Below are 27,853 nucleotides of genomic sequence, written 5' to 3' on the forward strand. Positions count from 1 at the left end.
CCTTTTGATTTCTGTTTCGCCATATCCGCATTGACTACTGGTTATGAGTTCTATAATACCATTCTGTTCGAGGAGGTTAAGTTCCTGTTTAACTTTATCCTTTAAAACAAAGCGAATATTGCGTGCTTTACAAAATCTTTCGTAGCATTCCGCTTACGTGCCATGTAATCTTGCATCTGCAAAAAATATTTTATGTTTGCAGAAGTTCCTGTAAATTTTCCGTCGGAACAGGTGTGAGAATCCGATTCGCTCCCTCATGAATGGTAAGCTAAGTGTATTCAAGAGCTCAAGGCCCGACAAATTTGTTCCTTTACGTGAATCGGGAACTCTGTATCTGGCCTGTTTGGCAAATTGCTTGTATACAACATTCGTAACAAACTGACCTTTGATTGGTATTTGTTAGTCGCTGTAACTAAATAGCGAATTTTGTGTACATTAATTATAGAAATCGACAGTTTGAGATTTTCATGGTGGCACTTTCTTAATCCGAATAGATAAAGCCTTGTCATTCAGTGAAAAGATCGCATTCACATTACGTTTTGATCTTGAAAGATCATTTATTTGTTCATGTCCGATGTGAACATCACTTAAATTTTTATTATCAATTACTTTTATACGCACGAGTGTTTTTTTCTTCTTTGGCTGATTTGTGTACTGTTTTATACTTCTATTCTATCTCCTGATTTTTTATAACAATTGCACTGTGAGTTTCGAAAAGAAACAATTTTCTCGTTTGCGATTAGCCACACAGCGTTAGTGGATCTGTTAATGTTAATATTAATGTTAATGCTAATTCTGTCATAGTCTTTTCAAGCCCTGTGACTTGTGCTTACGTCTACACTCACCCCGTGGACGGATCAGCTGCATCTGCAAAGTAAACACGGTATATGTAAGTACATCTTCATTCAGAATGGTTGTTGGCCTCGGCTGTTCTGTGTAAAATTTCATTCCAAACACCTCAAGCCGTTTAAATTATCAAAATTAAACGGTTGAAGGTGTTTTGATGTGACATTTTGAACATGTTATCGTCTGTACCCTGGAGCTTGCATCTGCTCATATTCCCAAACTAATGGCTATCAATGTTTCGAAGACAGATTAGTTAAACTAAGCTGGAATTTCTTAACCTTATAGTCTGGTGAGTGCATGATCAGCATATCTCGAATGAGAGAATCCGCAAATGACTTTGCAGTTCACGTCTTCGCACTGAAATTTACATTCTATAGTTATGCGCTGTAATTGTCGTATCCACTCGTTATAACCTTGACTCAGCTTCTTCAAGCATATCCCTGGCTGATGCGACTTGTATTTCAGCATCAAAGTACGATTATAATTTGACCGAGCGAGGTGGCACAATGGTTAGCCCACTGGACTCGCTTTCGTGAGGACGTCGGTTCCATCCCGCGTCCGACCATCCTGATTTAGGTTTTCCGTGATTTCCCTAAATCGATTCAGTCGAATACCGGAATGGTTCCTTTGAAAGAGCATCTTTCCCTAATCCGAGCTTGTGCTATGTCTCTAATGACCTCGTTGTCGACGGGACGTTAAATACTAATCTCCACCTCCCTCCTCCTTCACGATAATAATTTATCTTTAATTTCTGAGTAGGACAGAGACATTGGGGTATTTGATGTGTGATGAAGTAATGTTCCAGTCTGGTGATATACACTGATCGCCAGGACATTATGGCCACCAACCTACCATCGATGTTAATCCGTTCAGATGACAGTAGCGTCACCTGACGAGGAATGACCGCTAGTCAGACTCACGGGCGGTGCTTGTAGTATCAACATGAGTGCTGTTCGTGTGTAGAATGAGGAAGGCGCGCGATCTGTCTGAGTTGGACCGATGGCAGATTGTGATGGCCCGACAGCTCGGCACGAGCATTTCGGAAACTGCACGACTTTTCGTGTTTTCAAGAAGTGCTGCGGTGAGTGTCCTCAACGCGTGGCGAAATCACACGTCATCGGGAGGGCAGCCACCCCTCATTACAGATGTCGGACGACATAGGCTGGGCAGACTAATAAAATAAGACAGGCGACGAACTGTGATGGAACTAACATCAGACTTAGCTGGGCAGAGTACTAGTGTGTCTGAACAGACAGTGCACACGTAACGGTGGGCCTCCACTGTCGAAGACATATGCACGTGCCAATGTTAACACCAGGACATCGGCAACTACGACTGAAATGGGCACGTCACCATCGGCAGTGGACATCGGCACAATGGCATAGCGTTATATGGCCCAATGGCTCCCGATACCTTCTTCATCATAGCGGTAGGAGAGCGGGCAGGGGAACAACTCCTTGACACCGGCACTGCAGGACGGATACAAGCTGGCGGCGGCTCCACTACGCTCTGAGGACATTCACGGGGGCATCCATGGGTCCAGTGGAGCTCGTACGAGCCACCAATGACGTCCAAAGAGTATCGTAAACTGGTAGCAGATCACGTACACCCCTTCAGGACGATGATGTTTCCTGACGACAGCGGCATTTTGCAGCAAGACAGTGGGCCATGTTACAAGTCCGGTAGTGTGACCGAGTGGTTCGAGGAACACAATGGCGAGTTTCAGTTGATGTGCTGGTCCACAGATCACCAGATCTGAACCCAGTCTAACACATCAGAGTTCATCGTCCCCCTGTCTGGAGTTTACTGAAATTAGACGACTTTCGTGTGCAAATGTGGTGCCAACTCCCTCCACCGACCTATCAAGGCTTCGTTTCTTCCATGCCACGACGCATCTTCGCTGTTATCCTTGCCAAAGATGGAAATACCGGCTATTAGGTAGGTGGTCATTATTTTCTGGCTAGTCAGTGTACTTTGGCCAGATCATCGGTACCGTGAAGCATTGGTGTAAAGAGCATACCCGCCACGCACGCTTAAAACAGTTGAGAAAATCTGCTATTGTGAAACACTGCCTTTGTACCGACCATCCTATTAAATATAATAACACTGAGATTCTTCCGTAAACTTCTTGTTATTGGGGTAGTGTTATTGAGGAAACTGTTGAGATTAAAGTAGCAAGTAGAGACGTAGAGACGGAAGCTTTGGCTGAAAGAATACTTGGACTCTTGCTCCTTCCCTGGCCAGTCAACAGAGGGACAGAGTTAGAGCTCCTTGCCCACTGTTAATTACTATTTCATCATCGGTAACGTCTGACGTTTGTCATCATTGGTTGTCTAATGGTGGTAGTCGTTTATGGCATCTGTTGTGTTTCTATGTACGCAGTCCTTGGTTGGCAAGTACTGAAGCCGCCATGATATCTTATTTCACTTCTGCCTTGAAGATAAAGGGGTATTAATCTGGCGAAATATCAGCGGTTGTCTAGGACATTACCCGACAGCATTTCCGTAAGTTATTTGAACACTCGATATACAACGAGAAAATCGTTTTCCAGTTGATTAACAGTTTCCTTGATTGCGTTAATTACCTTGATGAAATTTTCCTAACAAGGCTCTTGCGGAAACAGCACGACAGAAATTTCGAAACATTGTTCATTTTTCTTGAAGCTGCCGGGATAAAACACAAAGGCGTACTGATTTCTTCTACGGATGTGTCTTGCGTACTAAGCACATGTGAACGGATTATTAATTTAACAACCACAGATAACACAGCCGTCAAGTTTATATCGTTCTCGACGCATACCGTCAAAACGGGTTGTAAAACAAGGGTTCTGAAAAGCATTAATAAGGAACTGCCAACGGTCGTAGTTGCAATACTTTGCTCCATAACTGTCAGCATCGAGTACATGAGGCTCAAGTTTCTTTTATTTTTCCTTAACTGCTCCTTGACATGACGGAGTACAAAAGAAAAAAATGTACACTCCTTGGACGTCGGCCTAAGTTATGTGCTATAGGTGAAAGAGTTGTCAACGTAACTCTTTCTTTGCCTCGCGTGTTTTTACTCGACACAACAACTTGAGGCGCTCTTCATTTCATAGAACTGAGTTTACGTAAGAGTATACGTGTGTGAAACGTTGCATTGTTTCGCCTTTTCGCCTATATCAGCAGGTAAGTAATTCATCACTGCTACTGTTCTAAGCGTTGCGTCGACAGTAAAACGTTTCCGGATGCGTGACCACATCGTCACGTTGTTTATAAAACCAAAGTTTCGGCCAGTGTGGCAGGTGGTCTTCATTAATATGATGCGTTTTTTTGTATTAAACGTCTCGTCCTCATGCAACAATGCCTTAAACACTGGTTTCACGCTACTGATAATTGGAACTGTAACAGTAGGAAGGACACGAAATGACGAAATTTTATTTATTGTATTTATGCGGTATAGTCCCCACATGAACCATGGGCCCTGCCGTTGATGGGGCGGCTTGCGTGCCTCAGCGATACAAATAGCCGCACCGCAGGAGAAACCACAATGGAAGGTTGTCTGTTGAGAGGCCTCACAGACATGTGGTTCTTGAAAAGGTGCAGCTACTTTTTCAATAGATGCAGGGGCAACAGTCTGGACGATTTACTCATCTGACCTTGTAACAACAACCAAAACGGCTTTTCTGGTACTGCGAAGGGCTGAAAGCAAGGGGAAATTGCAGCCATAATTTTTCACGAAGGCATACAGCTCTACTGTATGGTTAAATAATGACGGCATCTTCTTGGGTAACAAATTCCGAAGTTAAAATAATCCTCCATTTGGATTTCCGGGCTGGGACTACTCAGAAAGATGTCGTCATCAAGAAAAACAAAACTGGAGTTCTACGGAAAGGAGAATGGAACGTTAGATACGTTAAACGCGGAAGTAGGTTAGAAAATTTAAAAAGGGAAATTTATGGGTTGAAATTAGATATAGTGGTAATTGGCTCTGAGCACTATGCGACTTAACTTCTGAGGTCATCAGTCGCCTAGAACTTAGAACTAATTAAACCTAACTAACCAAAGGACAGCACACACACCCATGTCCGAGGCAGAATTCGAACCTGCGACCGTAGCGGTCGCTCGGTTCCAGACTGTAGCACCGAGAACCGCACGGTCACTCCGGCACTCCGGCCGGCTATACTGGTAATTAGTGAAGTTCGGTGGCAGAGGGAACGGTGTGGAAACGTAGGAGTAGGTTTAATAATGAATAAGAAAATAAGAATGCCGGTAAGATAGTATGAACAGCGCAGTGAACACATAATCGTGGTCAAGATAAACACAAAGCTCACACGCCACAGCTTATGAAGAGGTTGAATGAATGTATGACAAGATAATATTATTCAGGTAGTTGAGGGAGACGAAAACTGAATTGTGATAAGGAACAAGAATTCGATGGTCTGGTAATTCGACCTGTTGTGCTGCCATTCATGAACAGCATTCCAGGGGGTGTTTCCCAACAGGATAACGCTCACCCACTTACCGCTGTTGTAACCCAGCATGCTCTATGGAGTACAGACGTGTTGCCTTGGCCTGCTCATCAGCAGATCTGTCTCCAATCGAGCACGTATAGGACATCATCGGACGACAACTCCTGTGTCATCCGCAGACAGCATTAACCATCCCGGGATTGACCAAGTGCAACAAAGATGGAACTCCATCCCACAACCTGATATGCAGTACCTGGACAACACAATGGATGAACGTTTGCGTGCTTGCGTTCAACATTCTGTCAGTTACACCGGTTGTGATTGTTTCAGCAATTCACTTTTGGAATGGCTTGCCCCGTGTTCACATTAAGCTGCGATCGTGCAATGTTCATCACTTAAATATGTTACGTAGACAGATGTATTCTCGAAATTTCATTGGTCCGTATTAAAAATTTTTTGGTGTTCCAATTTTTTTTTCCGTCAGTGTATTTTGGCTGTGTGTTAGATCGCCGACTTTTCTATTGCCCATGGGATTAATTTAGGATTTTCACACGCTGCGAAAAGTTGCCGAGGCACCAGCGACTGCCGTCCGGCTATGGAAGCTCGCCGTGCGTTGCCATTGCATCCGCTGGCCTCAGCACGGCATAACTGCCGTGTCTGTCTGTAATGCAATAGGGCTGTGCGACACAGTTGAGGTGTCCACACAACGCGGCGAAAGCTGAAGGTCAGCTACTACTTGCGTTCTTTATTGTGTTTACGGTGCTTTTGTACGGAAATGGATGTTGAAATCGAACCAGAATAAATAAATACTTTGGCACAGGAACAACCTCTGCTCTGGGACAAGACTGGCGATATAAAGAAAGATCTCAGAATCACAGCGAATGCCTGTGCAGCTACTAGTGAAGTATTTGAGACGCTAGGCACAAGAAAAATGCAGAAAACAGTGAGCATTACAAGTTTTCCGTGAGGATATATTCAATAGTTTCCAAATGAGAGTACTGAGGTTAACATAGAATTTAAAAACTAAAACCGCTTACCATTACAACCGGATCAGGACGGAAACATTTTTACAAGAGTTGCAAAAAATACATTCCGTTCTGAGAGAACGAGTCGCACAGCGTCTCTGACGTAATGTACGTAGGGCTTTCAGCAAGTAGTGCAATGCCCGCTTGGTTGGCTGTGCGGTCTAACGCACGGTTTTCCGGGCGGGAAGGAGCGTCGGTCCCCGGCACGAATCCGCCTGCTCGATTTGTGTCGAGGTCCGGTGAGCCGGCCAGTCTGTGGATGGTTTTTCGGCGGTTTTCCATCTTCCTCGGCGAATGCGGGCTGGTTCCCCTTATTCCGCCTCAGCTACACTATGTCGGCGATTGCTGCGCAAACAAGTTCTCCACGTACGCGTACACCACCATTGCTCTACCACGAAAACATAGGGGTTACACTCGTCTGGTGTGAGACGTTCCCTGGGGGGTCCACCGGGGACCGAACCGCACATTAACCCTGTGTTCGGTGTGGGGCGGCGGAGGGGTGAAGTGGACTGCGGTAGTCATCGTGGGGTTGTGGACCACTGAGGTCGCGGCGGGGACGGAGCCTCTCCATCGTTTCTAGGTCCCCGGTTAAAATAACATAAGTAATGCAACACTTTTTTTCTGAAAGCACGTTGGTTTTATTCATGATTCGAATACACCATATTATTCCCCGCTCACTTGTCTACAAAACCCTGTTTTTCAACATAATCTCCGTTCATTGCGACGGCCTTACGTCACCTTACTCGGGGGGAGGGGATGCTTTATGCCTACATGGAATCACTTTACTGGTCGACGTCGGAGCCAACATCTAGGTGCATTAATAGCCTAACCATCATCCACGAACTGTTTCCAAGAGAGCGCACTCTTTACTGCGACACACATATGGATGTTGGAATGTGCGAGATCTGAGGTGTAGGATGGATGAGGAAGAACAGTCCGATGAAGTTTTGCGAGCCCCTTTCAGATGGGCACACTTGTGTGAGATCTTGCGCTACGAAGTAGATGGAGAAGTTCGTTTGCGTTTTTGTGGCAACCAACACGCTGAAGTCGTTTCTTCAATTTTCTGAGGGTAGTACAATGTACTTCAGTTGCACCATGATGGAGGACATCAAACGCAATAAACTCTTCAGAGTCCGAGAAGACCGTCGCCATGATTGTACCGCCAAAGTTTCTTTGGAGGAGATGTTTGGCACCACTCCATGGATTGCCGTTTTATTTCCGGTTCGAGGAGCTGTATTCATATTTCACCGCCTGTAACGATGTTCGACAAAAAATTTTCACAATCAGCCTCTTAAAGCACAAGCAATTCCGCACGGACGGTATCTTTTTGCTCTTTATAGTCGTCTGGTAGACGGTGAGGAACCCAGAGGGCACACACTTTTGAGCACACCAGGGACGAGTAAGCGAGTGCGCCAACACCATCAGCAGAACGTCCTGTTGAGCAGCGAAGTGTTTAAATGCGATCCGTTCATCAATTCGAATGAGAATGTCCGCACGTTCCAACAATGCAGCACTGACAATTGTGTGCGGCCGGCCGGCACACGGGTGTCGGGCAGGTTTGCGCAACCTTGTTGCGATGATGAGAGACGTGTCGCCCAGCGGCTCGCCGTGCTTTTATTAACTACCAGGTCTCCGTAGACATTGTGCAAACTCATATAAATATTTGCGATGGTCTGATTTTCCTAAAAAAAATCTATGACAGCTCTCTGCTTGGGAAGCACGTCCGTTACAGAGATGATTTGCAAGGCTACGAATAGCGACACATGTCGGAACTTGAAGAAACTATAGTGGTTGAAATATTCCACGACGTCCCGCAACAAATTCTCCATTTTCCAACCGAAATTGGTCCATAAAAAAGTGTGTTGTATCACTTATTGAAAGACCATCGTTTATTAAAGCTCAAGAGCTAGAGGAAATTAGTTCATTATTCAAAGCTAGCCGCAGATACGAGGCATCTCCTTCTGTTTACTTTGTGGCAGTTTAAATTACTTGTGACAATAGTCTTTACGTGTCACAATTGTTTTAAAGCTTGTAATTTTTCATTAAAAGTGATCGTTGTTTCAGCACTGTGACAGCTTTGTCTATATTATTGCTTATATTTAATGGCACGTCTATCCACATACAGAGACTTTATCAGAGCGCTCATTCAGCTAAGGCCAATAAAAGCTTCTGGTCTTGATAACAATCTTCTGTAACTTATATAAAGTGGAGCTATCCTCTTGAAGACTCGAGAAGTGGAGGTCTGTCCTTGAAGACTGGACTTTTCACGCTGATCCTCTTAAATTGGGAAAATCGGCAAGTACTTGATGACTTGAAAAATGCTAACATCACCACTGTAATCCAGGAAGACGAACGTAGTCTATGTAGGAACTGCTGTGTTAAATCGCTATTGTCTGTTGCAGGTAAAATTCTTGCAAGAATTCTATTAATGGTGTCCAAGTTATTGCATACAGGATTTTGCGTGAATCTCAATGCGGTTTCCGAACCCACAGAGACACAAAAGTTATGATCTTTTGTGCAAGACAACTCTATCAAAAATACGGAGAGCAACAGAAGCCTCTATATTTAGTTTTCTGTGACATGGAAAAACCAGTACCTACACTCTATTATCAAAAGTATCCCAACACTTGGCTGAAGTCCGCAGCTCGTGGTCGTGCAGTAGCGTTCTCGCTTCCCGCGTCCGGTTTCCCGGGTTCGATTCCCCGCGGGGTCAGGGATTTTCTCTGCCTCGTGATGACTGGGTGTTGTGTGATGTCCTTACGTTAGTTAGGTTTAAGTCCCATAGTGCTCAGAGCCATTTTGAACTCGGCTGAAAATGACTTACAAGTTCGTGGCGCCCTCCATCGGTAATGTTGGAATTCAGTATGGTGTTGGCCCTTGCTTAGCCTTGATGACAGAATCCACGCTCGTAGCCATACGTTCAATCTGGAGCTGGAAGGTTTCTTCGGGAATGGTGGCCCATTTCTCATGGAGTGCTGCACTGAGGAGAGGTATCGATGTCGGTCAGTGAGGCCTGGCACGAAGTCGGCGTTCCAAAACATCCCAAACGTGTTCTATAGGATTCAGGTCATCAATGTTATTGTCGTGTAACCAATCTGCCATAGGCCGTGCATTAAGAACAGGCGCTCGATCGAGTTGAAAGATGCAATCGCCATCCCCGAATTACTCTTCAACAGTGGCAAGCAAGAAGGTGCTTAAAACATCAATTAGGTCTATGCTGTGATAGTGCCACGCAAAACAACAAGGGATGCTAGCCCTCTCCATGAAAAAGACGACCACACCGTAACACCACCGCCTCCGAATTTTACTGTTGGCACTATACACGATGGGAGATGACGTTCATCGGCATTCGCCATACCTACTATCGGATCGCCACATTGTGTACCGTGATTCGTCATTCCACAAAACGTTTTTTCACTATTTCGTCGTTCAATTTTTACGCTCCTTACACCAAGCGAGGCGTCGTTTGGCATTTACCGGCGTGATGTGTGGCTTATGAGCCGCCGTTATACCATGAAATCCAAGTTTTCTCACCTCCCGCCTAACTGTCATAGCACTTGCAGTGGATCCTGAAACAGTTTGGAATTCCTGTGTGATGGTCTGAATAGATGTCTACCTATTACACATTACGACCCCCTAAGCCTCCACACTACTTAAATCTAACTAAAACTAACCAATCTTATGGACAACACACACACCCATTCCCGAGAGAGGACCCGAACCTCGGACGGGGGAGCCGCACGGATCGTGACAAGACACCTCATACCGCGCGTCTACCCCCCGCGGCTAGACAGACAGGATGTATGGCTCAAGTCATCTATTTACGCTCAATACTCGTATGATATTGAACCTTTCTAGACAAAATAAAGAAAAAGGCTCCTCATTCTGATATCAACGCAAAATTCCCCACAGCGATCACAACGCAATTGTCATAGCCACGGACAGATATGTCATTACACATAACATGGACCATGAACAGCAGCATTTACTCAGAGGAAGAGTTGGCTGGCAAAATGTTCGAGGTATTGTTGAGGCACTACACACTGTTCAAGGCAGTATAAATTACAAAACCCATGTACTGACAGAGGTCCTGTAAACAGCACAGGAAGCGCCTATACCACGGGCAAAAACTGAGTGGGGACAGAAACAACCGTGGTTGAAAAAACTGGCAAGGCTAAGGAAGGATTTCTGGGGCAAAATAAAACACCACCAACAACACAAGAGCTCCTTAAAGACAGGTAAGACTTGACCTTTATCGTGACGCTAAACAGAAATACCAAAAAACTAAAGACAACAAGGCAAGACTACTGGACCAATTTTGTCGAAACCCACCTACAGACGACATCTGGGGACAAACATTCAAGATAGGCAGCACAAAAACAAGCTGACCAGAGGATGGAGAAGCACAGCAGAATATCTCCTGCACAGGCTGCTCCCAGGTGACGACCCCACACAAGACGAGCGACACCACGCGGACCTAAGAGAAAGGATGAAGCAACCATAAATCAGTGGCAATGTAACCATGTCATTCGCGCAAGAAGAAGTCGCGACGGCAATCAGCAGGCTTAAAAACCGAAAAGCACCCGGCCCAGACAAAATACTTTCAGAAACATTAAAACAAACAGTAACACAAATCACTCCTTTTCTTACCAACATGTTCAAAGAGGCACTACTAACAGGCAGAGTCCCAAATCTCTGCAAAACTGCTAATGTAGTAACAATCAGAAATCACAAGACAAAGAGCCAACAAACCCCAAAATGCACCGACCGATCTGTCTCTTAAAAACTCTCGGAAAGGTACAGGAAAGGCTCCTGTGTGACCGTTTACAACCGCACAGACGCCTCCTCGGCCTAGCGCCTCATCAATTTGGCTTAAAGGAAGGCAGATCAATAGAAGGCGCTGTCAACCAAGCGCTGACAGTAACAACTAGCGTCAGCGACAAATACGTGGCCGCCATAGTAATCGCCATAGCCGGAGATTTTGACAACCTGCTGTGGCAGCCCCTCTTCGCCAGGTTAGGAAAATGAGGCTAATGCTTCCCTCTAGAATAACCTCCTCGACTACTGCAGAGGCAAAGTGGCGGGCTGGAGGGCTGGTACACGGAAGGTTGTCTCGAGAATACCAGAGGGATGTCCACAAGGCTGTATCTGCGGATTCTGGGATTCGCAATCGAGCCCTTGCTGAACACCCTGGACAGTGACGACAGGGTAAGAGGCGTGGCGCCGCACGCAGATGACCTGCTCGTAGTGGTGTCAGCCAACTCGAGAGCAGCACCAGAGAGAAAATGCACGCAACTGCTCAGAGGGACACTACAGAGGAATCTAATTCTAAAATTAGACAATACAAGCATACAGAGAAAGCAATCCACACGTTATCTAGGACTGCATCTTGACAAAAATCAGACTTTCAACCGGCATATCAAATTGACAATTGACAAAGCCTCCAAAATTACGCACAAACTACCAAGACTAAACACCACTCAGTACAAATTACCTATTAAGACAATAAGGACCTACCATATTGCGATATATGGCTCCATTTCATGCTTCGCCGCAAGTGCTTGGGCTCACAGACTGAACATACAGACTAACAAGACAAGTGCAAGACGAGGTCAACGCAATGAACCCCTGTGAATGAGCAGAGCCTTCAACACCACGTCACTAGAGGCATTTTGCATTGTGATGTGGACCTACCCAACAATACGTTATAGAGCTGCACTTTACTGGATTAAGGGGGACAGGATAGATAAAATCACCGAAATTACGGGAACCAACATTATGAATAAAACTCAAATGAAACAATGGCGATTCAAACATGGCAGAGAGAGTGGGATGCATCCGACAAGGGTCGCCGTGTACACTCTTTCTTTCCTGAAGCACGCGAAAGACTGCAACTAAAACATGTCGACGCAAGCCGGGGGATGATCCATTTTCTGACATGCAGTATTCGGTACACTTAAACTGCATAGGACTAACTAACGATGCTACGGTCGCAGGTTTGAATCGTGCCTGGGGCATGGATGTCTGTGATGTCCTTAGGTTAGTTAGGTTTAAGTAGTTCTAAGTTCTAGGGGACTGATGACCTCATAAGTTAAGTCCCATAGTGCTCAGAGCCATTTGAACCATTTGAACTAACTAACGATGAAGTTTGCGTTTGCGTTTTAAGCACTTTGTATCTATCAAAACATGTGGTGCATGTTAGAAATCTATTCTGTGACAAATCTAAAGTGTTCAGTGAGAAAAATTTACCTGTGCAACGATAAGAATGCAGTGAGAATGTATTCACATCTGTTGGACGAAAACTGTGAAAACAAACACTTCAAACCGACATTTCAGGTAATTCACATCGAATGCAAAACTGTAACGCAACCATATCTATGGCGTGCTTATAATTATGTATTGTTTATATTTTAGGGCAATTAATCTGTACAAAAAACGCACCACATGTTCTAATGAAAGCATGAAACCGTCTGAAGATGAATCGTAATGTTTGGAAAGCATGTAACGGTACCTTTTGAATAAAGGAACTGAAAATAAATTTGTGGCTGCTTGCTGTCTCAACACCATCAATGTTTGTCTTCATATAACGGCCACGGTCTCCAACCATGTCATCATATGACAAAATTGCATTCGTGAATCAAGTTCGCATACTTGACTAATGGTGAGATTTCCCAAAGGCCATGATAAACAATGATAAGATGAGATGCTCATTACGAAGCTGAGATGTAACCCTATCACAAGTAAAAAACATCAGATTTTTTGCGAGAATTTCTTGCAGAATGAGGAGAAATCTTGATGTGCGAAAAATAGCGCGAAAGCTAATAACAGTGTTCTCATTTTCATAAGAAAACAATATATTTATTTAAAAAACTAACTTGTATAAGAAGTTTTTACAGCAACGAAATAGAACAAGCTAATTTCTATTTACTGGTCCCGCCCTTTGGCCGTATTGCGAGAAACGTAAAAGGTAGGCATGGTACTTAGCAGTTCACTGTATGGCAGAACCCGTAGCATGTTAGCTAGCCTGGTCAGTTAGTTAGACCTATCAACGTGTCGTACAAAATGTTCAGTTCGATTGTAAATTTAATATGTAATCTGAGCTGAACTACGAGAATAGATCTACACTACAACGGCTCGCTATACCAATCATATGAGTCCAAATTAACTGTACTGTATAGTTCATTGTCCCAATATGTGGTACGATTCTCATTGGCCGAAAAGGAATCAAACGATGTGAATTTTCTAAGAAAAGTGCCAAGAAAAGAAGCTAAGAGTGATTTATATCAACAGTCATACTCAGAAAGAGAAGAGTCCACAACAAATTTAAAAAAAAATATATTTATACTTGATATCATACAGCAACGAAAGGATCGAGCAACAAATACTTTGCAATGCGTATGTGACTCGACAATACCGAAAACATTCGGTGCGAAATAATCCCTACTTCTAAAGCCACTTAATAGTTGATACGCGATCGTTCACGCCTTTCAACAATCACAAGGGAAGGTCACATTCTTCGTCAGTGTTCTCAGAATGGTGAGAATCGTCACCACCGGCAATGACATAATTTATTGAGAGTGCAGAAAAGAGACCTTTGCTGTATTTAAAGTCAGTGAGAGAGTGTTACGCTTTCTGTTGCAAGGGAAAACTGCACTGAGATGACAAAAGCCATGCGATAGCGATATGCGCCTATACAGATGGCGATTGTATCGCGTACACAGGATATGAAAGAGCAGTGCATTGTCGGAGCTGTCATTTGTATTCAGATGATTTACATGGAAAGGTATCCGCCGTAATTATGACTGTGCAACGGAAATTAAAAGACTGTGCACGCAGAATGGTAGCTGGAGCTGGACGCATTCAATAAACCGAGAGGTGTGCCGAGAATACCAAGTTTCGGGCATTACCTCTCACCACGGAAAACACAGTAGCCGACAGCCTTTATTTAATGAACGAGAGCAGTGGGGTTGGCGTAGAGTTGTCAGTGCTAAAAGACAAGCAACACTGCATGAAACAAATGCAGAAATCAAAGCGGGACGTACGACGAACGTATCTGTTAGGCCAGTGCGACGAAATTTGGCGTTAATGGGCTATGGCACCAGACGAGCGACGTGAGTGTTAGCTAAAAGCACGACATCGCCTGCAGCGCCTCTGCTGGGCTCGTCACCATATCGGTTGGATCCTAGACGACTGGAAAACCGCGACCTCGTGAGATTCACCCCGATTTCAATTGTTAAGAGCTGATGGTAGGGTTCGAATGTTGCGCAGACCCCACGAAGCCATGGACTAAGTTGTCAACAAGGCTCTGTGCAAGGTTGTGGTGGCTCCATAATGGTGTGGGCTATGTTTACATGGAATGGACTGGATCTGGTCAAGCTGAACCCATCATTAACTGGAAATGGTTTTGTTCGGCTACTTGTTACCAAACTACGACGTAATTTTTATGGATGACAATGCACCATGTCTCCAGGCCACAGTTGTTCACGACTGGTTTGAAGAACATTCTGGGCAATGATTTGGCCACCCATATCGCCCGACATGAATTCTATCGAACATTTATGGGACATGATCGAGAGCTCAGTTCGTGCACAAAATCCTGCACCTGCAACAGTTTCACAGTTATGGATGGCTACAGAGACAGCTTGGCTCAATGTTTCTGCGTGGGACTTCAACAATTTTTTGAGTCCGTGCTGCGTCTTTTTGCTGCACTACTCCTGCTAAAAGGTGGTCTGACACGATATTAGGACTTTTCTCGGCTGATTCTATAAAATAATGATAGTAGTAAACATCTTTTAAAAATAATGAATGCTTTTATTTTTATCTCTCATAAAATTTAAATGTAGTCCTCAGGGGATAGTTAACCCAAGGCTGGAAACCATTGACGTAGGAAGATAAGACAAACCCCTGCCCATAACGTCCAGTATGAACATTAGTCCCTCACTCCCTGGAAACATGAAACTGGCTCCGGTGTCCACAACAGAGCACAGGACACGCGCGCCTGGAAAGTGGTATGTTACATAATGTCGCACAGATTACACTGTCTGAGTGAAGTACGTTGTAGATAGTAGTAACTACCTATTGCAAATTGCTGGCATCTGTATGTTAGGTGACTGATAAGCACTGTTCTCAATACTTTTGAATATTATTTTGTAAGAAACTGTGCAAATTTTTCCTTCACCACAAAGTCGAATATTTTTCCGTTAATCATTTGGCGGGGCATCGCGTCAATAGTAACGTTCGTGAACACCTTGTAACTTCCCATTTCATGGACCTTTCTGTGGTCTCTTCCTGTGGCTATTGTCAACGACAGGGTCAGGTTTTGACGCAGGGCTTCTCTTTTCAGCCTGGAGCTGATGTGTTAGTCTTTTCCAAGTCCTCTTAAATGAGTTGTGACCGGAGCTGGCTAGGCTGCTCTTAGACAAGAGCATTCTCCCACGACGACCGGTGTTTGGAACGTCTGCGGCGGACAAATTTCTGTAAGTGCTGTCAGGAAGTGGCATCTTAGAGGAGCGCTGTAAGTTGGTATATAAAACGGTCAATGAAAATGCCTACATTCTGCTCGAGAAATAATTCCGGCAGCATTTTGGGAGCTCAGAAAACGGAGCAGTCGCCCGGCAGTCCTCGTGGGGTGTTGAAGCCGAGTGTCCTCTGAGGTGGGGCTTGTGTTTTTGTCGTGTACTTATGAAGGCGGCAATAGGTGATCTTACGTCTTCGATTAAAAAGTTACCCATCACAGTACGGAGGAGTGGGAGAATCTGAAGACCCTTTCCAAGAATGGACGAGGAATTCTGTTCAGGCACTGTACTGTTTCTCTGGGAGGCAGTTTCAGATCAGTGAGCGTTAGCCTTGTTCGGTAAAGAGAGAGAGATCTCAGAGCATAGCGTGGAGCCATTAGCTAGCTGGAGGTGGTGTTGCATACAGGATTGGTTGGCGTCAGCTCATGCCATTAATTTCGCATGTTTCCGTGCAAATTGCAGGAATGCTTCGTGTTACTCTTTCCGTTTGATTTTGAGCTGTATACCATTTTTGCTGTTGTCGTGATTATTGGCGAGAACTGGTAGTAATCAATCGGGCGTGGTGTATAGTACTATTAGCATGAACATATTCCAGTCTAGTTGTAGGCTCTCGGAGGCTTTCCTGAAAGAGTTAGGCAGCTAAAAAACATTTAGTAATTTATTCAGTGTTGGGTTGTGAAAAGTTTAAATGCTGCCTCATGAGTCAAAGTGAATCTGGCAGTGTGGTATCATGGACCGATACCACCGTCACCAGCGTCTCACAGTTGGCAATGGGAACGCACGTTTGCGACAGATGCCGATACCGACTGCGCAATGATCCGGCGGACACAGTGGTGTGCGCCCGCTGAGCCATGCCTTCAGCAACTCCGACTACGAACACCCTCTGCCGCCGCAATATAGGATGGCCGGCAGCAGTCTCAGTCACATTTTTCTACAGTCTTAGCCTTCTCCAGTTCGCTCGTGCATTAGTAGCGGGAGCCTCACACTGCGTGATGCTCTTCACCTTCCTTCTTGGACTTCATTGCTGTTTCTTCTTTTGTATAGTTTCTTTGCAACGCTTGGAGAAAGCAACGACTTAAGTAAAGCTTCTGTTTTCTGTATTTAAGCGTTTGCTAATCATTTCTGTAGCTGTCCAGATTCCCTACGACTGCAGCTGCTGCATCACTCTGTAGCCCAACCCCCCTTACTGTTGTGAAGAAAACATTACACAACAGGCTATCCTTATTCGGAGTGATTCGATAGTGTAACAGAAAAGAGGCGTAATCCTTATCCACCAGTACATGTTTCCAATTAAATCCGCCGAGCAGTACGTCACGTAATTGTCTCATACGCTGCACGTCGCCAAAACGCTACGCAACCTCTGAACAACAGACGAAAAGGAACGATTCGACCTGTTACGAAATCTGTACAGTAGCTGACTGACTGTGTGCGTACCAGTTCAACTGAAGAGTTTTGCCGCGCTGAAATCGCGACACTCATCGTGTTCTAGTCGACAGAACAGTCGAGTGTGTGTGCACAACCTGTGAAGAAAGGTGTGGGTGGTGCTTCCGACGTAACCGCCTGACTGGGGATAATAACTGTCGAAAAAATAAGTAAATCAAAGTAAAAGCTTTTAAGAATATTAATCTCGAAGGAGGCAGCTAAATTAAAAATTCTTGAAATTGGGCAGGTGTAACTCAGACTGTTAAAAAAAAAAAAAAAAAAAAAAAAAAAAAGGCGCTGTGAACTTCTTTTCATTGCTCCGTTGCTGTTGATAAGTCCTGTAAATTTCTGTAGTGATGACTGGCGATAGAACAACATGGTTCTCTAATAACGTAAAAGATCAAAAAGTGATCCAGGTGTACTCAGATTTAGAACTATGAATGTCGTTTATTTCTTGACTTGATGTCACATCACACAGTTCTGCCCAAAAACTCACATTGTACTGGCCCCCGCACGACTTTTCGCCCATGTTATGTACAGGGTGATTCAGGAAGAATGACACACAATTATGAGGTGATTCTACGTGTGAAAGCTAACCTAAAAAGTCCTATGAAAATGTGTCAGCAAATCCACTGTGTCCATGAATACCAACATGCTAGATGTGTTCACCCAATCAGAATACTCAGACATGTTTGTGTACGGGTACTGTACTGGCAATGCCCGCGCATCTGAGACAGAATACCAGAGACGTTTCCGTGATCGACGAACTCTCTGCGCTGGGGTATTTCCCAAGGTTTTTTCAATCATTACGTGAATCCATAACACTACCCAGTGTGCACATAACAGCATAACGCGATTCCGTCCAGTCAGATGAGGAAAGGGGAGACATTATAGCAGTGGTACGACAGAGTCTCACCATCAGTACACGGCACATTACCCGCCAGCTCGATATTCCACAAACGCTGGTGTGACGTACGTTACATTCCGAGCGCTTCTGCCTGTTCCAAGTGTAGCCCGTGCAACATCTACATCCAGGATACTCAGTAAGCAGACAACAATTTTATGAAGGGTTGGCTGTACACAGAGACGTCGTGCAATACACCTTATTTACAAATGAGGCTACATTTCCTGATATGTTACACTCGTCTGGTGTGAGACATTCCCTGGAGGCGGGGGTCCACCGGGGGCCGAACTACACAATAATCCTGAAAGAGTGTATCGTTATGGGGCTGCGGAGGGGAGAAGTGGACTGCGGTAGTCGTCGTGGGGTTGTAGACCACTGCGGCTGTGGCAGGGACAGAGCCTTTCCGTCGTTTCTAGGCCCCCGGTTAACATAAAATACAATACAATCTGAATAACTCATTTCGTCAACGGTGGATTGGCTGCGGCTGACCTGTCAGATCACCCGACCTAATCAAATTAGGCTTTTGTTTATGGTACTGGTTACAGGAGGATATGTACGCTACGAAGGCGGATACATTTAAAGAACTTGTTGTTCGCGTCACCGATGCTATCGCCCGCATTGACGTCCGTCGAGATGATGTTCGATGTGCAACACAACACACCCTCCAACATGTTGAAAAGTGCATTGAAATGGGTGGGGGACTTTTTTAACACCTCTTGTAGGATGAATCAACATCTTTCCCACTATTATTGTGTCTACATCAGCATCTACACAGGTTAATCATTCACAGGTACGTATAGTCTTCAATCTGCTCCAGATCCGTAATGATCGAAAATCGGATACATGCTCATAGGACTTTTTCGGTTTATTTTCACACGTAGAATAACCTCACAAATTACGTGAAATTTCTCCTGAATGATCCTGTAAAGTCTCTGACAGTCGGAACATTGTTACATAGATAATTTAGTTAACCACGGTGTCAGAAGATGACCAAACTTACAGATAATGTTATCATTAAGTGGTTATAATTGAAATATATTCAATAGGACACAAGATCGAATACATAGCTGTCGTTCGCCTGGAAAAATAAGTGAAATGAATAAAATAAAGAATTCTGATTACATTTTTGTTAACTTATTGAAATTACATTATCCTAGTTTTTCCTATCATGCTTCTTGCTTCATATATGACTACATTAATTTTTAATCTAGACGGAATTCGAGTAGCCTAAATAAACACTTTGTTGAAATTCTCAGTTTAGTTTAGTATTGAGAATCACAGTAATTACGAAGTAATAAGATGTCGTTTGCTTAAGCAATACTATAGCAAGACGACAATATGACAAACAGAGTTTTTACAGGGTACTAACATTAAAAATTACAGTATATTTGGCGCTTTTTTGCTGTCCAATGTTTGTAAACGAATAGTGCGAACTGCGATTAAGCTAATCGGCGATACATGTTGCTACCAATGGATGGACGTACTGTTAGCGAATAGTTTGACACGAAGTAGCTGGAAATCACATAAGTCAAAAGGTGAAATTACATACGAGGGTCGTCCACAAAGTAAGTTCCGTTTCTATTCCTATCCGCGGCAGCGCTACGATCGCAGTTCCGAGGATGAGCAGCAGTTACTCTGACTCAAGGAGGAGACATGTACGCTATTTTCAGATCGCTGCTGCCTATGTGTGCTTTGTAGTGGTTTTTTGTAATGTCAGCTGTAATTAAAAATGCCGCCGTTTGTGAAATCAGAGCTGTGATTTGTTTTCTATATGCAAAGAAACTGAAACCAAATGAAATTCATTGGAAAATTTGCGAAGTTTACGGACAAAATGCTATGAGTGATTCAATGGTTAGAAGATGGGTCAGATGTACAATGAAGGACGTGATCAAGTGCACGATGAAGAATGAAGTGGACGCCCGTCTGTGGTTACTGATGAAGTGGCTCACACAAGAGGAAGATGAAGCACAACCGTACGTTTACACTTAGTGCCCTTGCTATGGAAGTTCCGCAAACCTCACGATCACTAATTCATGAAATTGTTACTGAAAAACTGAAATTTCGAAAACTTTGCTCAAGTTGGGTACCCGAAGTTCTTACTGAACAACACAAAAAACAACGGATGGGCAGAGCTTTTCAGTTTTTGACACGCTACAATGAGGAAGGCGATGGTTTTCTTTGTCGGATGCTCGCGGAGGATGAAACTTGGGTGTCGTACGACACCCATGAAACAAAACGGCAATCAGTGGAATGGAGGCACACTTCATCACCAACGAAGGTCAAGCCTAAGCAAATCTTGACAACTCAAAAAGTCATGTACACCGCTTTTTTTTTTGGGACAGAAAAGGCATTTTGATGATTGATTTCTTACCACGTGGCCAAACAGTCAATTCAGGTGGTTACTGTGAGACCATTAAGAAATACAGAACAAGCGCCGAGGATTACTGTCAAAAAGTGTTGTTTTTTTCCACGATAATTCCCAACCTCACACGGCAAATGTGACCAAACAACTCTTACGGGAATTTCACTGAGACGCGTTTGATCATCTTCCGTACAGCCCGGACCTCGCTTGTAGCGACTTTCATCTCTTCTTAACCTAAAATCTGTCCTTGGTGGTCAACACTTCAATGATGATGACGAGCTGAAAGAACATGTTACCACATGGTTGAATACACAGGTGGCAACCTTCTATGAAGAAGGCATACAAAAACTTGTGCCACGCCATGGCTAGTGCCTACGGAATTTAGGAAGGTGTGTAGTAAAGTTATTTAACGGTTGTAGATTTTTGTAAAACAAATACACTCCTGGAAAGGAAAAAAGAACACATTGACACCGGTGTGTCAGACTCACCATACTTGCTCCGGACACTGCGAGAGGGCTGTACAAGCAATGATCACACGCACGGCACAGCGGACACACCAGGAACCGCGGTGTTGGCCGTCGAATGGCGCTAGCTGCGCAGCATTTGTGCACTGCCGCCGTCAGTGTCAGCCAGTTTGCCGTGGCATACGGAGCTCCAACGCAGTCTTTAACACTGGTAGCATGCCGCGACAGCGTGGACGTGAACCGTATGTGCAGTTGACGGACTTTGAGCGAGGGCGTATAGTGGGCATGCGGGAGGCCGGGTGGACGTACCGCCGAATTGCTCAACACGTGGGGCGTGAGGTCTCCACAGTACATCGATGTTGTCGCCAGTGGTCGGCGGAAGGTGCACGTGCCCGTCGACCTGGGACCGCACGGATGCACGCCAAGACCGTAGGATCCTACGCAGTGCCGTAGGGGACCGCACTGCCACTTACCAGCAAATTAGGGACACTGTTGCTCCTGGGGTATCGGCGAGGACCATTCGCAACCGTCTTCATGAAGCTGGGCTACGGTCCCGCTCACCGTTAGGCCGTCTTCCGCTCACGCCCCAACATCGTGCAGCCCGCCTCCAGTGGTGTCGCGACAGGCGTGAATGGAGGGACGAATGGAGACGTGTCGTCTTCAGCGATGAGAGTCGCTTCTGCCTTGGTGCCAATGATGGTCGTATGCGTGTTTGGCGCCGTGCAGGTGAGCGCCACAATCAGGACTGCATACGACGAAGGCACACAGGGCCAACACCCGGCATCGTGGAGTGGGGAGCGATCTCCTACACTGGCCGTACACCTCTGGTGATCGTCGAGGGGACACTGAATAGTGCACGGTACATCCAAACCGTCATCGAACCCATCGTTCTACCATTCCTAGACCGGCAAGGGAACTTGCTGTTCCAACAGGACAATGCACGTCCGCATGTATCCCGTGCCACCCAACGTGCTCTAGAAGGTGTAAGTCAACTACCCTGGCCAGCAAGATCTCCGGATCTGTCCCCCATTGAGCATGTTTGGGACTGGATGAAGCGTCGTCTCACGCGGTCTGCACGTCCAGCACGAACGCTGGTCCAACTGAGGCGCCAGGCGGAAATGGCATGGCAAGCCGTTCCACAGGACTACATCCAGCATTTCTACGAGCGTCTCCATGGGAGAATAGCAGCCTGCATTGCTGCGAAAGGTGGATATACACTGTACTAGTGCCGACATTGTGCATGCTCTGTTGCCTGTGTCTATGTGCCTGTGGTTCTGTCAGTGCGATCATGTGATGTATCTGACCCCAGGAATGTGTCAATAAAGTTTGCCCTTCCTGGGACAATGAATTCACAGTGTTCTTATTTCAATTTGCAGGAGTGTATTTTTTGAAACTTCCTGGCAGGTTAAAACTGTGTGCCCGACCGAGACTCGAACTCGGGACCTTTGCCTTTCGCGGGCATGTGCTCTAGCAAATGTTTGGAAGATAGGAGACGAGGTACTGGCAGAAGTAAAACTGTGAGGACCGAGCGTGAGTCGTGCTTCGGTAGCTCAGATGGATCGCCGGCACGGTAGCTCATCGTGTTCGGTCAGAGGGTTAGCTACCCTCTGTAATAAAAAAAAACTTTGTGAACGGATCAACGAACTACCTGTACGGATGTCATGAGACGTCCGCGCCGAACATATACAACGAGCAAAATGAGATCAACAAAGAGTTAAAAAAAAAAAAAAAAAAAAAAAGATGGTAAAGCACTTGCCCGCGAAAGGCAAAGGTCCCGAGTTCGAGTTTCGGTCGGGCATACAGTTTTAATCTGCCAGGAAGTTTCATATCATCGCACACTCCTCTGCGGAGTGAAAATCTCACTCTGGGAATATCTTTTTGTATCTGTACACGTTTGTTTTATATAAGCAAACGGAACTTACTTTGTGGACATACCTCGTATATGGGTCTTACCTAGACCGAACAGTTAATCGAGCGATTTAAGTTAGCACGTAAATCACGTGTCACGCTCGTGTGGTCGCGTTCCAGGCGGACACGGAGCTGCTGGACGAGGTGGGCACGGCGGGCGTGTGGGTGGTGTCGGAGGACGGCGGGCGGGCGCGCGCGGACTTCCGGTGCTCGTGGGCGCTGCGGCCGCTGCCGCTGGGCGAGCTGCGGCTGCGGAGCGCCGCCGCCTCTTCGGACCCGGCGCTGGTGCTGCACCGCCTGCCGGCCGGCCCGGAGCCCGGGGGGCCGCCGCTGGCCGTGGCGGTGGCGCGGCCGGAGCGCGGCGCGCCGCTGCTGCTGGAGGCGACGCCGTTCGCGCACCCGCTGCTGATCAACGCGTGGGCGAGCGGCACCGTCGCCGCCGTCGCGGGGCCCCTCTTCCTCGCCGACGCCGCCGCCGCCCCCGGCTGCCAGGGCGCGCCCGTCTTCCTCTGCAGGTCAGCGCACCACGCTGCTCGCTCCTCCTGCAGCACTCTGCCCCGCACTCCACGGCTTTCGCTGAAGTCACCCCATTGTGGCAAACGTGTTGTTATTGTGGTCTTCAGCCCAAACAGTGTTTCGATGCATCTCTCCTCTCTGATAAGTTTTATGTAACCTGAAACGCTAACTAAACCTGCTGGGCAGAACAGGTAATTAGGGTTGTGGAAAGGGCCATGTAAGATTGGGGTCAATTTCACCTTCTAATTGTAATTTAATAACACATTTACAACCAAAGCGGCACATAGCAGAACCTTTGCCAAATGCAATTCTTGCAAGGCTGAAGGCCTCCAAACAAGAAATCTTAAAAATCAACAATATAAAAATGCAGTTAAGATAGCAAATAAAATAATTAAAAAATATAACACAGCTAGGTGGAAAGCCTCAAGGCAAAGTAGATAGAACAAAAATATGCATGTTGCAATACAAGTAGCTGAAGGCCACACTTAAGTTTTAAAATTTTAAAACATATTACCATAATCTTTTAAAGGCAGAAGGTCTCAATGTTTAAGCTTAAAAAATAAGGTTGCAAGACTGAAAGCCCACAATTAATTTTGCAAAATTTTTAAGAAAAAAAAGAAAATATAACCGTAAATCTTAAATTTTAAGTAGCTGAAAACAGATAATTAACACCGATGGGAGAGACACTAAAGACAACGGCACTCAGGAGCCTCCATGGAGGTCGGTCTGCCCTCGTTCACTTAGGTGAGACATGTGGTAAGTCCAAATACACTTGATCCGTCGGAACCCAACCAGGGAATAGCCACGGACCGACCTCAGTACATGAGAACTCAAACACAAAAGGTTACGAACGTGATTATCAACAATGGAGTATGTATTAGCTGTCAAAATTACACACCATGTTGGACAGCGACAACAGGTGAGGAAAGGACGCTGCCTGAAATTACGTTAGTGGCCATGGCAGGTAACCGGAACACTAACGGCCACAAGGCAGAAAATTCCGCTTGTGCACGCGAATTGTAGTCAATCAATGTAGTTAATTCCACCGCATGGCGGCTAAATTTCAGCAATAGTCACACTCGGTGTTGCTCACAGGATAACCTTCCCAACAGCGAACCATCGAAACGGACCACCACAACACGAATCGACGTGGCTTGGGTAGTTGAAACCACTACTCAACATTGACGTCCTGGGTCGGTGAACCACGTAGCGACAGGACAGCTCCACACACGCTCCGACACTGCGCAGGGACCGCGAGTGTACCAAGCCGACTGCACTGCGCAGAGATCACTTCCCTGGTCCGCACCAACCGACCGACTCCGTCAGTGCCGATAAAATCTAAAATAGTCGTCTGTGGGCATTACTCCAACTACACACACAACCTGACAAACACTTGCACGAAGACCTGAACGAAACCCAACAGTAGCTACACACACACACGAAGACAAATCGAGAGTCGATGCACAAACACACACACACACATACACAGCCGACGATGGGCGAGCCAAAATGCGTCGCACAATAGGACGACCGACCGACGATCCACCTAGACCGTGACCCGGCTCAAGTGATACGTGGCGGTAATGGTCGGGCGAGCCATGTCGACACAGAGCTCACTGCTGCTCCAAGCCAACTACACTATAGCCGCATTGCAACTCCCCGACTGGCAGGTCTGAACTGCGCCCCAGACGCGTTCCAACTGACTAGCAGACCCGAACTCTCTTACGACAGACAACGACCGGGAGTAACAGCAGTCGAGCAAAGACACTACGAGAGGGCATTTATCGACACGCGCTGCTAACACCACTCACGGTCAGGCAAAGCAGCAATTCAGTGACAGTAGTAATTTAAATTAACATAGTGAGGTGGAAGTACGTTAAAAACAGGTTGTAAAACACATGGTGGCGGGAACACGAGCCACACACGGCTCATACCCCTCTTCATCTTTGAACATCTGGTACAACCTACATCAAGTCCAATCTACTTAACAGTAGTAAAGCCTTTGTCTCCATCATTTTACCTCCTTAATTCCCCCCGCCCCTCCGTCCCCCACTCGCGCACATACACTCTTGCCTCCATCAACAAATTAACAAATCCTTGATGTCTCAAGATGTCCCATATCAACCAGTCTCTTCTTTCAGTCAAGTTGTATCATAAATTTCTTTTCTCCTCAATTCGCTTCACTACCTCCTCCTTGTGGTGGCCTGTAAGTGTGTGCAAAAATTTAACAATACATATAGGATGTTCCACTGACCAATTTGAGGGTCGGAGAAGCCAGCTTAAGAAGATAACAGGAATAAAATCACGTTTTTATTTATATTACTTACAGTTAACTACAAATACCATAACTGACACAATGAACGTACCATTTGTACTGTGTCTTAAAGGGCAAAGCAGCAATTCAGTGACAGTAGTAATTTAAATTAACATAGTGAGGTGGAAGTACGTTAAAAACAGGTTGTAAAACACATGGTGGCGGGAACACGAGCCACACACGGCTCATACCCCTCTTCATCTTTGAACATCTGGTACAACCTACATCAAGTCCAATCTACTTAACAGTAGTAAAGCCTTTGTCTCCATCATTTTACCTCCTTAATTCCCCCCGCCCCTCCGTCCCCCACTCGCGCACATACACTCTTGCCTCCATCAACAAATTAACAAATCCTTGATGTCTCAAGATGTCCCATATCAACCAGTCTCTTCTTTCAGTCAAGTTGTATCATAAATTTCTTTTCTCCTCAATTCGCTTCACTACCTCCTCCTTGTGGTGGCCTGTAAGTGTGTGCAAAAATTTAACAATACATATAGGATGTTCCACTGACCAATTTGAGGGTCGGAGAAGCCAGCTTAAGAAGATAACAGGAATAAAATCACGTTTTTATTTATATTACTTACAGTTAACTACAAATACCATAACTGACACAATGAACGTACCATTTGTACTGTGTCTTAAAGGGCAAAGCAGCAATTCAGTGACAGTAGTAATTTAAATTAACATAGTGAGGTGGAAGTACGTTAAAAACAGGTTGTAAAACACATGGTGGCGGGAACACGAGCCACACACGGCTCATACCCCTCTTCATCTTTGAACATCTGGTACAACCTACATCAAGTCCAATCTACTTAACAGTAGTAAAGCCTTTGTCTCCATCATTTTACCTCCTTAATTCCCCCCGCCCCTCCGTCCCCCACTCGCGCACATACACTCTTGCCTCCATCAACAAATTAACAAATCCTTGATGTCTCAAGATGTCCCATATCAACCAGTCTCTTCTTTCAGTCAAGTTGTATCATAAATTTCTTTTCTCCTCAATTCGCTTCACTACCTCCTCCTTGTGGTGGCCTGTAAGTGTGTGCAAAAATTTAACAATACATATAGGATGTTCCACTGACCAATTTGAGGGTCGGAGAAGCCAGCTTAAGAAGATAACAGGAATAAAATCACGTTTTTATTTATATTACTTACAGTTAACTACAAATACCATAACTGACACAATGAACGTACCATTTGTACTGTGTCTTAAAGGGCAAAGCAGCAATTCAGTGACAGTAGTAATTTAAATTAACATAGTGAGGTGGAAGTACGTTAAAAACAGGTTGTAAAACACATGGTGGCGGGAACACGAGCCACACACGGCTCATACCCCTCTTCATCTTTGAACATCTGGTACAACCTACATCAAGTCCAATCTACTTAACAGTAGTAAAGCCTTTGTCTCCATCATTTTACCTCCTTAATTCCCCCCGCCCCTCCGTCCCCCACTCGCGCACATACACTCTTGCCTCCATCAACAAATTAACAAATCCTTGATGTCTCAAGATGTCCCATATCAACCAGTCTCTTCTTTCAGTCAAGTTGTATCATAAATTTCTTTTCTCCTCAATTCGCTTCACTACCTCCTCCTTGTGGTGGCCTGTAAGTGTGTGCAAAAATTTAACAATACATATAGGATGTTCCACTGACCAATTTGAGGGTCGGAGAAGCCAGCTTAAGAAGATAACAGGAATAAAATCACGTTTTTATTTATATTACTTACAGTTAACTACAAATACCATAACTGACACAATGAACGTACCATTTGTACTGTGTCTTAAAGGGCAAAGCAGCAATTCAGTGACAGTAGTAATTTAAATTAACATAGTGAGGTGGAAGTACGTTAAAAACAGGTTGTAAAACACATGGTGGCGGGAACACGAGCCACACACGGCTCATACCCCTCTTCATCTTTGAACATCTGGTACAACCTACATCAAGTCCAATCTACTTAACAGTAGTAAAGCCTTTGTCTCCATCATTTTACCTCCTTAATTCCCCCCGCCCCTCCGTCCCCCACTCGCGCACATACACTCTTGCCTCCATCAACAAATTAACAAATCCTTGATGTCTCAAGATGTCCCATATCAACCAGTCTCTTCTTTCAGTCAAGTTGTATCATAAATT

At 45.3% G+C, this 27,853-nt stretch overlaps 1 protein-coding gene across 3 annotated transcripts in view; it reads left to right on the plus strand.

Annotated features, from left to right (window-relative positions):
• The window catches only part of LOC126354357 (peroxisomal leader peptide-processing protease-like), a 1,193,162-nt gene that overhangs the window by 1,002,957 nt on the left and 162,352 nt on the right, over nt 1-27,853 (plus strand). For all 3 annotated transcript variants that reach the window (XM_050003932.1, XM_050003933.1, XM_050003934.1), the window contains one exon: nt 23,014-23,408. In XM_050003932.1, the coding sequence (XP_049859889.1) occupies nt 23,014-23,408 (395 nt within the window). The remainder of the gene's footprint in view (nt 1-23,013; nt 23,409-27,853) is intronic.

The sequence above is a fragment of the Schistocerca gregaria genome, chromosome 3 (genome assembly GCF_023897955.1).
Source record: "Schistocerca gregaria isolate iqSchGreg1 chromosome 3, iqSchGreg1.2, whole genome shotgun sequence".
Lineage (NCBI taxonomy): Eukaryota > Metazoa > Arthropoda > Insecta > Orthoptera > Acrididae > Schistocerca > Schistocerca gregaria.